Below are 16,253 nucleotides of genomic sequence, written 5' to 3'. Positions count from 1 at the left end.
CTCTGAAAGACAATTATTTTTAAACTAACTTGAGCAGTATGTCTCAAAGCGTAGTCTATCACTAGTAGTACATAAGAATTTTAGGTAGAACATAGATGAATATTTATGAATATATTAATGTTTGCTATGAGTTTATTTGAAAGTGTAGAAGAAAAAAATATGAGCAAAATATCAAACCTACCATGACATCAAACACGACTGACATGACTTGTCATATGGCAAATCTTTATAAACTTTGTTTTTTTTAATACTTTGAGTTCTGGGATACATGTGCAGAATGTGCAGGTTTGTTACATAGATATACACGGGCCATGGTGGTTTGCTGCACCCATCAACCCATCATCTACATTAGGTAATTCTCCTAATGCTATCCCTCCTCTAGCCCCCGACCTCCTGACATCACATGCTCTCGTGTGTGATGTTCCTCTCTCTGTGTCCATATGTTCTCATTGTTCAACTCCTACTTATGAGTGAGAACATGCAGTGTTTAGTTTTCTGTTCCTGTGTTAGTTTACTGAGAATGATGGTTTCCAGCCTCATCCATGTCCCTGAAAAGGACACGAACTCATTTTTTTTATGGCTGCATAGTATTCCATGGTGTATATATGCCACATTTTCTTTATCCAGTCTATCACTGATGTGCATTTGGGTTGGTTCCAAGTCTTTGCTATTGTAAATAGTGCTGCAATAAACATACATGTGCATGTGTCCTTATAGTAGAATGATTTATAATCCTTTGGGTATATACCCAGTAATGAGATTGCTGGGTCAAATGGTATTGCTGGTTCTAGATCCTTGAGGAATTGCCACACTGTCTTCCACAATGGTTGAACTGTTTACAGTCCCACCAACAGTGTAAAAGTGTTCTTATTTCTCCACATCCTCTCCAGCATCTGTTGTTTCCATACATTTTAATGATTGCCATTCTAACTGGTGTGAGATGGTATCTCATTGTGGTTTTTATTTGCATTTCTCTAATGACCAGTGATGATGAGCTTTTATTCATATGTTTTTTGGCCACATACATGTCTCCTTTTGAGAAGTGTCTGTTCATATCCTTTGCCCACTTTTTGATGTTTTTTTTTTTTTTTCTTGTAAATTTGTTTAAGTTCTTTGTAGATTCTGGATAGTAACCTTTTGTCAGATGGATAGATTGCAAAAATTTTCTCCCATTCTATAGGTTGCCTGTTCACTCTGATGAGAGTTTCTTTTGCGAAGCAGAAGCTCTTTAGTTTAATTAGATCCCATTTGTCAATTTTGGCTTTTGTTGCCATTGCTTTTGGTGTTTTAGTCATGAAGTCTCTGCTCATGCCTATGTCCTGAATGGAACTGTCTAGGTTTTCTTCTAGGGTTTGTATGGTTTTAGGTCTTACACTTAAGTCTTTAATCCATCTTGAGTTAATTTTTGTATAAGGTGTAAAGAAAGTGTCCAGTTTCTGTTTCCTGCATATGGCTAGCCAGTTTTTCCAGCACTATTTATTAAATAGGGAATCCTTTCTCCATTGCTTGTTTTTGACAGGTTTGTCAAAGATCAGATGGTTGTAGATGTGTGGCATTACTTCTGAGGCCTCTGCTCTGTTCCATTGGTCTATATGTCTGTTTTGGTACCAGTACCACACTGTTTTGGTTACTGGAGCCTTATAGTATAGTTTGAAGTCAGGTAGTGTGATGCCTCCAGCTTTATTCTTTTTGCTTCGGCTTTATAAACTTTCATCCCTGTTCTTTCTTCCCTGGGACGATTGTCTCCTTTTCCTCTTTAACTCTCTCCAAAGTCTCCCATCAGCCAGCACACAAGCCTTTTTCTCAGGTCTTCCTCTCTACCCAAACAGCCTCTGGCCTTTTTCCCCTCCTCCATTTTTTTTCATATGAAGAATAATTTCATCCTCTTGGCCTCTAATTTGCATCTTTACACTCATTAGCATGTTCAGCAAATAAAAGATTAGGAATCAGCCTTTTAAATTGGTAGTAGAAAATAGTAAAGAACCAATTACGTTTCCTTGTCACAAAGAATTTTATTTTTAAATTTCCCTGTAACAAATGAAAGACTAAAAATCTAACTACATTTCAACAGAAAAGAAACACCAGACTCAGTGCAGACAGAGAGTTTCATCTATATGTGACTTGTGCAGTCAAACAGGGCCCCACACTTGGGGAGCTCCATGCTTGGTTTAATGTTTTGCTATCACCATTTTGAAATCCATAAATTTTGAATGAGAGATCTTGTATTTTCATTTTACAAATTATGTTGCCCCTCCCGCCCCACCCGCCCACTCTGGTGTGAGGTCTAATAGATGAGAAACTGAATGACAGGGTGGGGAGACAGAAAGAGCAGTGGCTAACTGTATCAGTATCTAAAGGATTTTACTGGGGCTTTAAGTTCAGGGTCTACCTATGCCACTGTCTTTCTGGGTGTTGGCCTCAAACAGACCTGAGTTTGCATCCTGGCTCTACCACATACTAGCTGGTGAACTTGAGCATGTCAGTAAACTTCTCGTTGCCTCAGTTTACTCATCTGCAAAATGGTGATATTTATTTTGAAGTGTTATAAGGATTAAATGATGTCACATGTGAAGTGTTTAATACAATGCAAAACAAATAGTTTGTTACGTGACTTTCATTGTTTATTTTTATTGCTTACAATTTTAAATTTAATATCATTACTTTGTTTTAAGGATATTTATTTTTATTAATAATGTTAATAGCAAATATGGTCAACTTTCCATTTATAACTATGGTACAGTTCCCTTTTTAAATAAATATATTAATGTAAAAAAGTAAGGTAGCCTAAAGGGAACTATGAATGACTGGTATCATCAAGATAACCAAGCATTCTGACTGAAAGGAGAAATGCCCACTTAGTGAAATTTCTTCATTTTTTCGACAAGATAACTGAAGCCTAAAGAGGTAAAATGACTCATCAAAGGTCCACAGCAAGTTAGTGTGAACAATCAGGGCAACCTAGATCTCCTAATTCCTAGCTTAGGGCTCCTAGCTTGAAAGGAGTGAACAGAAGAAATGCTTACCTAGTGAAATTTCTTCATTTTTTCAACAAGATAGCTACAGCCTGAAGAAGTAAAATGACTTATCAAAGGTCACACAGCAAGTTAATGTGAACAATCAGGGCAACCTAGATCTCCTGATTCCTAGCTTAGGGCTCCTCCAACTATACCACATGTACACGGGGTTAAAGCAAAAGCTAGCCTTGTGCTCAATTAGGTACATGGCAGGCAGCCAGACTTTCTATGTGTAATGCCTCATTCACTCCGCAAGGATATTAGATAAATAAGGTATTCTAATAAAATGATACAGAAACTAGTTACTGGGATTTGTCCATGGAGCTAAGGCAATTTGAAAATATTACCTACTGGTCCATCTTTATTTCTCGTTTTTTAAATTTCCCTAAAAAGGATGAGCAGTTAGGACTGACTGAATAGGTTACAGATAATTGGTGGGATCAAACTCCCAGTCCCCAATTTGCTTCTCTCCTCATCCTGTATGCCACTGGTCTGTATGTCTTTTGCATAAATATAACCGGAAAGGCAATGTGGCTTGGGAATGCAAATGACAATACAAACTGGAGGGATATCCCAGAGTTACCTCAGGTCACTCAACTTCGATTCCTCTCAGTAGCATTAAATGTAAGAGAACTCACTGGGGTCTGTCTAGAAACAAAAAAGGGAATTTTAATGTCAGAACCATATGTTTTGCTTTCGGCATAATTCTACAGGACCATGGACAATTATTTTACCTTCTGATGTATATTAGTTTTCTAGGGCTGTTGTAACAACATACCATAAACTGGGTGACTTAAAACAGAAATTTATTGTTTCACACCTCTGGAGGCTAGAAGTCCAAAATCAAGGTGTTAGTAGGGCTGTTTCCTTCTGAGGATTGTGAGGAAAGTCCTCTCCTTGGCTTGCAGATTGAAATAGTCTTTCCTGTATAGGTGTCTGTCTCTGTGTCCAAGTTTCCCCTTTTTTATAAGGACACCATTCATAGTGAATTAAAATACACTCCAGATGACCTCATTTTAACTTGATTATCTCTATGAAGACCTTATCTCCAAATAAGATCACAAATAAGGTATTGGGGTTAAAATTGCAACTGTTTTTGGTGAGGGGACACGATTCACCCCGTAACACAGTGCATTTTGTTATGTTAATTAAGTGAAATAATTTTAAATGCAAATTAAATTTAATTCATACAGTCACATATTACCTCCTAAGAATCTGGGAAATCTAACAATATAAAGAATGAATCATGGATTATTTTAGGAGAAAACATGTTAGACCTATAATGGAAAAAGTACTCCTGGAAATAAAGAAATCACACTGAATTAGACAGTATTCTTTTTTGTTGTGGGAGTTCTACTCAAAATAGAAATAGAAAATGAAGAACTCACTGACTAAGAAAAAATATACAATTTATAGTTTTGTTTTTCAGCTTACTTTTTTAGAGGATAAGAAGACTTTTAGTATTGTACTATTACAAATTCAGTAATTCAGAATTACTTTGGTGTTTTAGATAAATAGTAGAAATAAACCTGAATAATTTGTGGTAATATTATGATTTGTAAATGATCATTAAAAATATCTTAACATTTTTTCAAAGAACAGAAATCATATTTTCTAACTTATTTCAAATAATTGATAAGACACAGCATATATTTTATTTAACTTCGAATTTCATTCCTCACAAAAACCTATAAACCCATGTAGTTGTGACATAGTGTATAGAAGTCTCCATTCTTTTTAGCTGTGATGCCATTGCCCAATCTTTACCTCCCTCTTTGACTGTGGGTGGACCTTGGTTGAGAAGATGGAAAACCTCTAGGGAGAGCACGGAGAAAGAAGCCATTGAGATTAGATGTGGGGATGCTGAAGTCTTTGGGCTTGGGTCTGGAGCTCAAAGGCAGGAGACTGTGGGAAATCTAAGGCCTTTGTGCAGATGAGAACATGAAATACATTTGTGAGGGGGTTGGGAGAAAAGGCATGCTATTGTGGGTAATACAGAGAAAGCTGTTTTGAGAAAACCATCTGAGACTTAGGAAGGTTATGGAAGGAAAGAAGGGTGTAGGAAAAGGAAAAGCAGTTCAGGTTGGGAGAATCTGGAGGAGAAGGGAAAGACTTTGAGAGAGGCACATGAGGCAGAAAGATCATTAAGTAGAAGGAAGAAAAGGAGGCTTTTGGGGAAGAATTGGAAAGTGCCTTTGGATGGTAAAGGAAGGAAAACCTGAGTGAGGAGAACTTTTGGAGAGCTGAAAGTAGGCTTCTGAAGGGGAGTGAGTAAAGGCCTGGAGGAGGGTAAATAAAGAGATAGGGGAAGGAATTTGAGGGAGAGAGGCAAGGCCTTAGTGAAGGTAGCTTAGAGAGGGAGAGGATGATATAAGGTAAAAGAAGGGAAGTAAGGGACTGAAGACTTTAAGAGAGAGGAGAAAAGGGCTCTGTGAGATAAGGAATGAAAAGCTTTTGAGAGATGGCCTGTGAAGTGGGCAAAGGAAAGTCATTGTGGGGAGGTGAGATATGAAAGGACCTTGACTGAAGGACAAGAAAAACTTTTGGAATGGTGATGAAGGAAGGAAGGCATTTGTGAGGGTAAAAAAGGGAAGGCCTTTGTGATAAGTGAAGGAGGGAAGTTTTTTGGGAAAGGAGATGAGGAAGTTAGGGTTTTGTGAGGGGACTTGAGGGAAGAAGGCCTTTGAGCAGGGAGGGAAGTCAACTGTGAGGGTAAAGAAAGCAGGAAAGGCAACCATAAAAGAAGGTGAGGTCTTTGTGAGGGGAGGCGAAAGGGGTTAGAATTTTGTTAGGGGAGAGCATGGAAAGAAGATTTTGGTAGAGGAGAAGAAGGAGGGTATACCTTTGTGAGGAGAGATAAGGGAGGTTAGAACTATATAAGCAAAGGTGAGACAGGGAATGTATTGGTGAGAGAAGAAAGGACTATGAAGAGGAGATGAAGGGGGTTATAATTTCATGAGGGAGATGAGAGAAGAAAGGCCCTTGTGAGAAGAGATGAGGGAGGAAGGTCTTTGTGAAGGAAGACAAGGAATTTTAGTGGAGAGTTGAGGAATTAAAGGCCTTCATGACTGAGGTGAGAAAAGGAAGCACTTTGTCAGAAGAAGTGTGATAAGAAGCCTTTAGAGGGAGATAAAGGAAGGCATTTGTGAGTGAACATGCGGGAGGGTAGGACTCTGTGATGGAAGGTGAGTAAAGAAAGGCTTTCGTGAGGGGAAATGAGCAAGGAAAGACTTTTGTGAAGGGAAGTGACTGAGGAAATTTGTGTAGTGAAGTACGGGAGGTTAGCAAGTGAGGTTAGGGGTAGAAAAGTTTTAAGAGAGGAGATGATGGAGGTTAGTACTTTGAGTGGTGCGGTGAAGAAGGTTAGTCCCATGTGATGGAGATACTGAAAAGAAGACCTTGGGAGAGATGAGGGAGGAAAGCCGTCTATGAGAGAAAGTCATTTCTGAAAAGAGGGAACGAAAAGGTAGTACTTTGTGAAGGGAGGTTAAGGAGGGAAGACTTTTCAAAGAATACTTATAAAAAGTAAAGATATTGAAACACTAAACGAAATCTCCCTTGCAATAAAGAAATTATAGTTAACAATAATTTGTTTTATATTTCAAAATAGCTAGAAGAAAAGAATTGGAATGTTCCCAACACAAAGATAAATTTTTGAGGTAACGGATATCTCAATTACCTGGATTTGATCACTACACATTGTGTATACATATTAAAATATCACGTGTACTCCAAAAATACATACAACTATGATATATCAATATAAAAATACAAAAACAGGGGCATCTGCTGGCAAGATGGTTGAAAAGGAACAGCTCTGGTCTGCAGCTCCCAGCAAGACCAATGCAGAAGGTGGGGGATTTCTGCATTTCCAATTGAGGTACACTGTTCATCTCATTGGGACTGGTTAGGCAGTGGGTGAAGCCCATGGAGGGTGAGTAGAAGCAGAGTGGGGTGTTGCCTTACCTGGGAAGTGCAAGGAGCGGAGGCCTCCCTTTTCCAGCCAAGTGAAGCTATGACGGACTGTGCTATCTAGCCCAGATACTATGCTTTTCCTATGGTTTTTGCAGTCTGCAGACCAGGAGATTCCCTCATGTGCCTACACCACCAGGGTCCTGGGTTTCAAGCACAAAACTGGCAGCTGTTCAGACAGACATGGAGCTAGCTGCAGGAGTTTTGTTTTTTTTTTTTTCTTAGCCCAGTGGCACTTGGAACCCCAGTGAGACAGAACCTTTCACTCCCCTGGAAAGGGGACTAAAGCCAGGGAGCCAAGCCAGTGGGTCCAACTCCCACAGAACCCAGCAAGCTAAGAAAGACTGACTTGAAATTCTCCCTGCCAGCACAGCAGTCTGAAATCAACCTGGGACGATTGAGCTTGGTGTGGGGAGGGGCATCCACCATTACTGAGGCTTGAGTAGGCAGCTTTCCCCTGACTGTGCTAAGGACTGGGTGGAACTCAAAATAGTGCGGCAAAGCAGCTGTGGCCAGACAGCCTCTCTAGATTGCTCTTCGCTGAGCAGGGCGTCTCTGCAAGAAAGGCAGCAACCCCAGTCAGGGGCTTATAGATACAACTCCCATCTCGCTGGGACAGAGCACCCGAGGAAAGGGGCAGCTGTTGGCGCAGCTTCAGCAGACTTAAACGTTCCTACCTGCCGCCTCTGAAGAGAGCAGTGGACCCTGACAAGGAGGATTCTACAAGCACAGCACTCGAGCTCTGCTAAGGGACAGACTGCATCCTCAAGTGGGTCCCTGATCCCTGTGGCTCCTGACTGGGAGAGGCCTCCCAACAGGGGTTGAGAGGTGCCTCACACAGGAGAGAGCTCTGGCTGGCATCAGGCTGGTGCCCCTCTGAGACAAAGCTTCCAGAGGAAGGAGCAGAAAGCAATCTTTGCTGTTCTGCAGCCTCCACAGGTGATACCCAGGAAAACAGGGTCTGGGGTGAACCTCCAGCAAACTACAGCAGACCTGCAGCAGTGGGGCCTGACTATTAGAAGAAAAACTAACAAACAGGAAGCAGTAACATCAACATCAGCAAAAAGAACACCCACACAGAAATCCCATCCAAAGGTCTTCAGTCTCAAAGATCAAAGGTAGATAAATCAACAAAGATGAGAAAAAAAAACAGTGCAAAAATGCTGAAAATTCCAAAAACCAGAATGCCTCTTCACCTCCAAATGATCACAACTCCTCTCTGGCAAGGGCACAAAACTGGACAGAGAATGAGTTTGATGAATTGACAGAAGTAGGCTTCAGAAGGTGGGTAATAACAAACTCCTCTGAGCTAAAGGAGCATGTTCTAACCTAATGCAAGGAAGCTAAGAACCTTGACAAAAGGTTACAGGAACTGCTAACTAGAATAAACAGTTTAGAGAAGAACATAAATGAACTGATGGAGCTGAAAAACACAACACGAGAACTTCGTGAAGCATACACAAGTATCAATAGCCAAATCAATCAAGAAGAAGAAAGGATATCAGAGATTGAAGATCAACTTAATGAAATATGGCATGAAGACAAGATTAGAGAAAAAAGATTGAAAAGGAATGAACAAAGCCTCCAAGAAATATGGGACTATGTGAAAAGACAAAACCTACGTTTGATTGGGATCCTTGAAAGTGACAGGGAGAATGGAACAAAGTTGGAAAACACTTCAGGATATTATCCAGGAGAACTTTCCCCAACCTAGCAAGACAGGCCAACATTCAAATTCAGAAAATAGAGAGGACACCACAAAGATACTCCTCGAGAAGAGCAACCCCAAGACACATAATCATCAGATTCACCAAGGTTAAAATGAAGGAAAAAATGTAAAAAATGTTAAGGGCAGCGAGACAGAAAGGTCAGGTTACCTACAAAGGGAAGCCCATCAGACTAACAGCAGGTCTCTCTGCAGAAACCCTAGAAGCAGAATAGAGTGGGGGCCAATATTTAACATTCTTAAAGAAAAGAATTTTCAACCTAGAATTTCATATCCAGCCAAACTAAGCTTCATAAGCGAAGGAGAAATAAAATACTTACAGACATGCAAATGCTAAGGGATTTTTGTCACCACCAGGCCTGCCTTACAAGAGTACCTGAAGGAAGCACTAACTATGGAAAAGAAAAACCAGTACCAGCCACTGCAAAAACACGCCAAATTATAAAGACCAATTACACTATGAAGAAACTGCATCAACTAATGTGCAAAATAAACAGCTAGCATCATGATGACAGGATCAAATTCACACATAACAATATTAACCTTAAATGTAAATGGGCTAAATGTCCCAATTAAAATACACAGACTGGTAAATTGGACGGAGCCAAGATCCACTGATGTCCTGTATTCAGGAGACCCATCTCACATGCAAAGACATACACAGTCTCAAAATAAAGGGATGGAGAAATTTTACCAAGCAAATGGAAAGCAATAAATAAATAAATAAATAAAAAATAAAAAAGCAGGGGTTGGAATCCTAGTCTCTGATAAAACAAATATAAACAAAAAAGACAAAGAAGGGCATTACATAATGGTAAAGGGATCAATCAATGCAAAAAGAAGAGCTAACTTTCCTAAATACATATGCACCCAATACAGGAGCACCCAGATTCATAAAACAAATTCTTAGAGACCTACAAAAAGACAGATTCTCACACAATAATAGTGGGAGACTTTAATAACCCACTGTCAATATTAGACAGAACAATGAGACAGAAAATTAACAAGGATATTCAAGACTTGAACTCAGCTCTGGACCAAGCAGACCTAACAGACATCTATAGAAGACTCTACCCCAAATCAACAGAATATACATTCTTCTCAGCACCACAAAATAATAAGAGCTATTTATGACAAACCCATAGCCAACATCATACTGAATGGACAATAGCTGGAAGCATTCCCTTTGAAAACCGGCACAAGACAAGGATGCCCTTTCTCGCCACTCCTATTCAACATAGTATTGGAAGTTCTGGCCAAAGCAATCATGCCAGAGAAAGAAATAAAGGGTATTCAAATAGGAAGAGAGGAAGTCAAATTGTCTCTCTTTGCAGACCACATGATTGTATATATTTAGAAAACCCCATCATCTCAGCCCCAAAACTCCTTAAGCTGATAAACAACTTCAGCAAAGTCTCAGGATACAAAATCAATGAGCAAAAATAACATGCATTCCTATACACCAATAATAAACAAGCAGAGAGCCAAATCATGAGTGAACTCCAATTCACAATTGCTGCAAAGAAAATAAAATATTTAGGAATACAACTTACAAGGAACATGAAGGACCTCTTCAAGGAGAACTACAAACCATTGCTCAAGGAAATAAGAGATGACACAAACAAATGGAAAAAGAAATTCCACGCTCATGGATAGGAAGAATCAGTATCATGAAAATGGCCATACTGCCCAAAGTAGTTTATAGATTCAATGGTACTCCCATCAAGATACCATTGGCTTTCTTCAAAGAACTAGAAAATACTACTTTAAATTTCATGTGGAACCAAAAAAGAGCCTGTGTAGCCAAGACAATCCTAAGCAAAAAGAACAAAGCTGGAGGCATCACACTACCTGACTTCAAACTATACTACAAGACTACAGTAACCAAAACAGCATAGTACTGGTACCAAAACAGATATATAGACCAATGGAACAGAGCAGAGGCCTCAGAAATAACACCCCACATCTACAACCATCTGATCATTGACAAACAAGCAATGGGGAAAGGATTCTCTATTTAATAAATGGTGTTGGGAAAACTGGCTAGCCATATGCAGGAAACAGAAACTGGACCCCTTCCTTACACCTTATACAAAAGTTAACTCAAGATGGATTAAAGACTTAAAACCATCAAAACCCTAGAAGAACACCTAGGCAATACTATTCAGGACATAGGCATGGGCAAAGACTTCATGACGAAAACACCAAAAGCAATGGCAACAAAACCCAAAGTTGAGAAATGGGATCTAATTAAAGTAAAGAGCTTCTGCTCAGCAAAAGAAACTATCATCAGAGTGAACAGGCAACCCACAGAATGGGATAAAATTTTTGCAATCTATCCATCTGACAAAGGTCTAATAACCAGAGTCTACAAGGAGGTTAAACAAATTTATAAGAAATAAATAAACAACCCCACTAAATGTGGGTGAAGGACATGAGCAGACACTTCTCAAAAGAAGACATTTATGAGGCCAACAAATATATGAAAAAAAAGCTAAACATCACTGGTCACTAGAGAATGCAAATAAAAACCACAATGAGATACCATCTCATGCCAGTTAGAATGGCAATCATTACAAAGTATGGAAACAACAGATGCTGGTGAGGATGTGAAGAAACAGAAACACTTTTACACTGTTGGTGGGAGTATAAATTAGTCCAACCATGTGGAAGACAGTGTGGCAATTCCTCAAGGATCTAGAACCAGAAATACCATTTGACCTAGCAATCTCATTACTGGGTATATACCCAAAGGTTTATAAGTCATTCTACTATGAAGACACATGCACATGTATGCTTATTGCAGCACTATTTACAATAGCAAAGACTTGGAACCAACCCAAATGCCCATCAATGATAGACTGGATAAAGAAAATGTGGCACATAGACACCATGGAATACTATGCAGCCATAAAAAAGAATGAGTTCATGTCCTTTTCAGAGACATGGATGAGGTTGGGAACTATCATCCTCAGCAAACTAACACAGGGACAGAAAGCTAAACACCGCATGTCCTCACTCTTAAGTGGGAGTTGAACAATGAGAAGACATGGACACAGGGAGGGGAGCATCACACACCAGTGCCTGTCGGGGGGGTGGGGGGAAAGGGGAGGGAGAGCGTTTTGACAAATACCGCTTAAAACCTAGTTGACAGGTTGATAGTTGCAGCAAATCACCATGGCACATGTATGTCTATGTAACAAACCTGCACGTTCTGCACATGTATCCCAGAACTTTTTTAAAGTAAAAAATAAAAAAATAAAACAATAAAAATAAAATGTTTCAACAAAAAAAGGTCTAGGAACAGATGGCTTCACTGGTAATTTCTACCAAATTTTTAAAGAAGAATTAACATCAATCTTTCTCAAAATCTTCAGCAACAATACTTCTTAACTCATTCTAGGAGTTCAGTAGTGACCTGATCCCAAGGGCAGAAAAAGACACCACAAGAAAACTGCAGACCAATATCGCTTATGAATATAGATACAAAATTATCCTGCAAAATACTAGCAAACCAAATGCAACAGCATATTACAAGGATTATACGCAATGACTGTAAAGTGGAGTTCATCCCACTAATCTAAAGATGGTTCAACGTAAGAAAATCAGTCAACATAATACACAAAGGGAAACAATTTCATATCTCAATTGATACAAAAAACGCATCTGACAAAATCTAAAACCCTGTCATAATAAAATCACTCAGCAATCGAGGAACAGAATGACTCTTACTTAACATGATGAAGAGCTGATGAACAGCTAACATTATAACCAATGTTGAAAAACCGAAAGCTTCCTCTAAAACATGGATGCCTGCTTTCATCACTGCTATTCAATATTGTGCTGGAAGTTTTAGCAAGAGCAATTAAGCAATAAGAAGAAATAAATGGCATGAAAATCGGAAAGTAAAAAGTAAAACTCTCTCTATTTACAGATAACATGATTCTATATCTAGAATATCCAAAAAGTCCACAAAAAACTTACTAGAGCTAATAAATGAATTTCGTAACTTTACAGGTACGAGACAAACAGGTAAAAATCAGCCGTGTTTCTATACACCACCAATGTACAAGTTGAAAAGAAAAAGGAAACCATTCCATTTGCAATAGCATACAAAAGAATAAAATATCTAAAAATAAATGTAACCAAGGAAGTTAAAGACTTGTAAACTGAAAATTACAAAACATTACCGAAATAAATTGAAGAAAGCATTAATAAATGTAAAGACATTTTGTGGTCACAGATTGGAATACTTAATATTGTTAAGATGGCAGTACTTCCAAAGTGATCTACAGATTCAGTGCCAACTCTATCAACATTCCAATGGCCTTTTCGCAGAAATGGAAAAGCTGACTCTCAAATTTATATAGAGTTGTTAGTGGCCATGAATACACAAAACAATATGGATAAAGAAGTACGAAAATGATGGACTCACACATTCCAATTTCTAAACTTGCTATAAAGCTACAGTAATCAAAAGAATGTGGTACCAGCATAGAGATAGATACATAGACCAGAATAAAATTGAGAGTCCAGAACTAAATCTATAAATCCATAATCAACTGATTTTTGAGAAAGCTGCCAAGAGCACTCAATTGAGGAAAAAATCGTCTCTTCAACAAGTGGTGCTGGGTCAAGTGGTTATCCACATGCAAAAGAATGAAGTTGGACCCTTAACATACACCATATGCAAAAATCAACTCAAAATGGATCAACAATCTGAATATAAGAGTTAAAATCATAAAACTCTTAAAAGTAAACATGGGAGTAATCGTCATGACCTTGGATTTGACAATGGATTATTAGATATGACTCCAAAACACAAGCAACCAAAGACAAAATAGATAAACTGAGCTTTCTCAAAATTAAAAACATTTTTACATCAAAGGACATTATCAAGAAAGTGAAAAGACTACCCACAGAATGGGAGGAAACATTTGCAAATCAGGTATCTGATAAGGATTCAGTATCCAGAATATATAAAGAATTATTAAAGCTCAACAGCAAAACCACAAACAATCCAATTAAAAATGGTCAAATAATTTGAAAAGACATTTCTCCAAAGATGTACAAAAGGCCAGCAGGCATATAAAAACATGTTCAAAGTCATTAGGCATTAGGAAAATATAAATCAAAACCATAATGAGATACTATTTCACTCCCACTATGATGGCTATAATTTATAACAAGCGGGACAGATAACATATATTGGTGAAATTGAAGCCTTCAAACATTGTTAATGGAGATGTAAAACGGTTCAACCACTTTGTAAAACAGTGTGGGACTTCCTCAAAAAGATCAACGGAGTTCCCATACGATCCAGCAATTCTACTCCTAGAGAACTCAAAACACGTCTACACAAGAACTTGTACACAAATGCTCATAGCAGTATTGTTCATAATAGGCCCAAAGTGGAAACAACCCAAATTCGGTAAATTTCAAAAACTAGATAAAAATATAGTATACCCCTACAATGGAATACGAATCAGCCATAAAAAGGAAGGAAGTAGCCTTATGGATTGGGGAATTGGAAGTAACTGGTTCATGGGTGTGGGTTTTAATTTGGGGTGGTTAAAATATTTTGGAACTACATGAGGTGATGGTTGCACAACATTTAAATGAATTAAATTCCTTTAATTTTCACTATAAAGTAGTTAATTTTATGTTATGTGAATTTCACCTCAATTTTTTTATTATTATTATTATTATTATTATTATTATTATTATTATTATTTTGAGACGGAGTCTTGCTCTGTCACCCAGGCTGGAGTGCAGTGGTGTGATCTCGGCTCACTGCAAGCTCCGCCTCCCGGGTCCATGCCATTCTCCTGCCTCAGCCTCCGGAGTAGCTGGGACTACAGGCGCCTGCCACCACACCCGGCTAATTTTTTTGTATTTTTAGTACGGACGGGGTTTCACAGTGTTAACCAGGATGGTCTTGAATTCCTGAGCTCAGGCAATCCGCCCGCCTCGGCCTCCCAAAATGTTGGGATTACAGGCGCGAGTCACTGCGCCCGGCCCTATTTTTTTTTTTAGAGGGAGTCTCACCATGTCGGCTCATTGCAACCTCCGCCTCCCGAATTCAAGCGATTCTCCTGCCTCAGCCTCCCGAGTAGCTGGGATTACAGGCGTGTGCCACCATGCCCGGCTAATTTTTTTATTTTTAGTAGAGATGGCGGTTTCACCATGTTGGCCAGGCTGCTCTTGGACTCCTGACCTCAAGTGATCCGCCTGCCTCGGCCTCCTGAAGTGCTGGGATTACAGGTGTGAGCCACCGCGCCTGGTCCTCAACTTTTAAAAAGCGGTGACAAAGAAGGTTAGTACTTTGTGGTGGGAAGTGTGAGGAAGGAAAGGCTTTTGTTAGGGGAAGTCGGGGAGGGAAAGTCTTTTAGAAGTGAGTTTAGGCGGGAAAGACTTCCTGCGGCCAGGTGAGAGAGGGCAGGCCTTTGTAAGGACTGCTGAAGATGGGGCCATAAAGGCCTTGGGGAGGAGAGAGGACAGGAAGGGGCAGGAAGGCCTACAGTTGGTGCCGGTGCATCGCCACACCCCGCCCCCTCTCCCTACCCCTCCCCCAGCATTTCCCAGTCTGGCCTGAGCCAGCACTCACCAGAGCACAAGTAGTAGCACACCAACAGCAGGATCCAGATGGAGAGTATGAGCATCCCGCAGGGTTTGCTGACCCACATCTTTAGAGATTCCCGCCATCCTGGCTGAGGCCTGTCAGCCGTGGTGGCCTCGTACCCGGGATGGCTGCTCTCGGGATTCGACCCAGTTGCCGCCACCTCATAAGTTGCCGGCTGTAAGTGAGCCACACGCATGGCATGGCGACTTGACCTATTCCTCCCCTTCGCTTGCCTCCTATCTGAAGGCATGGCTCCGGGTGCCGCCTCGCTGAGACGCCGCCTCACTGCCCAACTGTCCGTGATCCAGAAGCTTCCGGGGCAGTCCCTGACCCAGAAGCTTCCGGGGCAGTCCCTGGCACAAAAGCTTCCGGGGCAGTCCGTGACTCAGAAGCCAATGGGGCAGTGACTCTCGCGTGGCATGTGCCAACTCTCGCGGGGCTGAAACTGATTCCTTCACGATGACGTCTTCTGCTTCATTCCACAGGCCCAGACCCTTACAACCACGTGGCCAGTGGTTGGTGCACCCTCACACTCCCACTGAAAGCCTGGCACATAGGTGCTTGCTAAATGCTTGTGGAACAAGTGAACGGGGCTTCAGGCCTGGACCAGTGGTATGACTGCTTGTCATAGATCAACAAAAAGGAATAACTCGGATTCTGACTCCATTCTTCCTCATTCCTAGAGTGCACATTGTAGTGTCCGGTCACTACAGTTCATCATTACAGCGCTCACGACAGCAGCTGCTAGCCAAATGTGGCTATTTAAGTGCAAGTTTCAATTACTTAAAATTAAATGAAATTAAGAAAAGAGTTCCTCAATCACAGTAGTCACATTAACAAGTGCTCAATAGCCGCATGTGGCTCATGGCTGCCATCCTGGACACTGGCAATATGATTTTTTTTCTATTTCTTTTCTTTT

The 16,253-nt window shown here is 40.2% G+C and overlaps 1 protein-coding gene across 1 annotated transcript in view; it reads right to left on the bottom strand.

Annotated features, from left to right (window-relative positions):
- The window catches only part of FMR1NB (FMR1 neighbor), a 46,491-nt gene extending 30,780 nt beyond the window's left edge, over positions 1 to 15,711 (bottom strand). Inside the window, exon 1 of the mRNA XM_025373153.1 lies at positions 15,320 to 15,711. Within this exon, the coding sequence (XP_025228938.1) occupies positions 15,320 to 15,584 (265 nt within the window). The 5' untranslated portion in view covers positions 15,585 to 15,711. The remainder of the gene's footprint in view (positions 1 to 15,319) is intronic.
- Between the last annotated feature and the right edge of the window lie 542 nt (positions 15,712 to 16,253).

Source organism: Theropithecus gelada, chromosome X (genome assembly GCF_003255815.1).
Source record: "Theropithecus gelada isolate Dixy chromosome X, Tgel_1.0, whole genome shotgun sequence".
Taxonomy (NCBI): Eukaryota; Metazoa; Chordata; class Mammalia; order Primates; family Cercopithecidae; genus Theropithecus; species Theropithecus gelada.
This window is presented reverse-complemented; position numbering and strand designations above follow the sequence as displayed.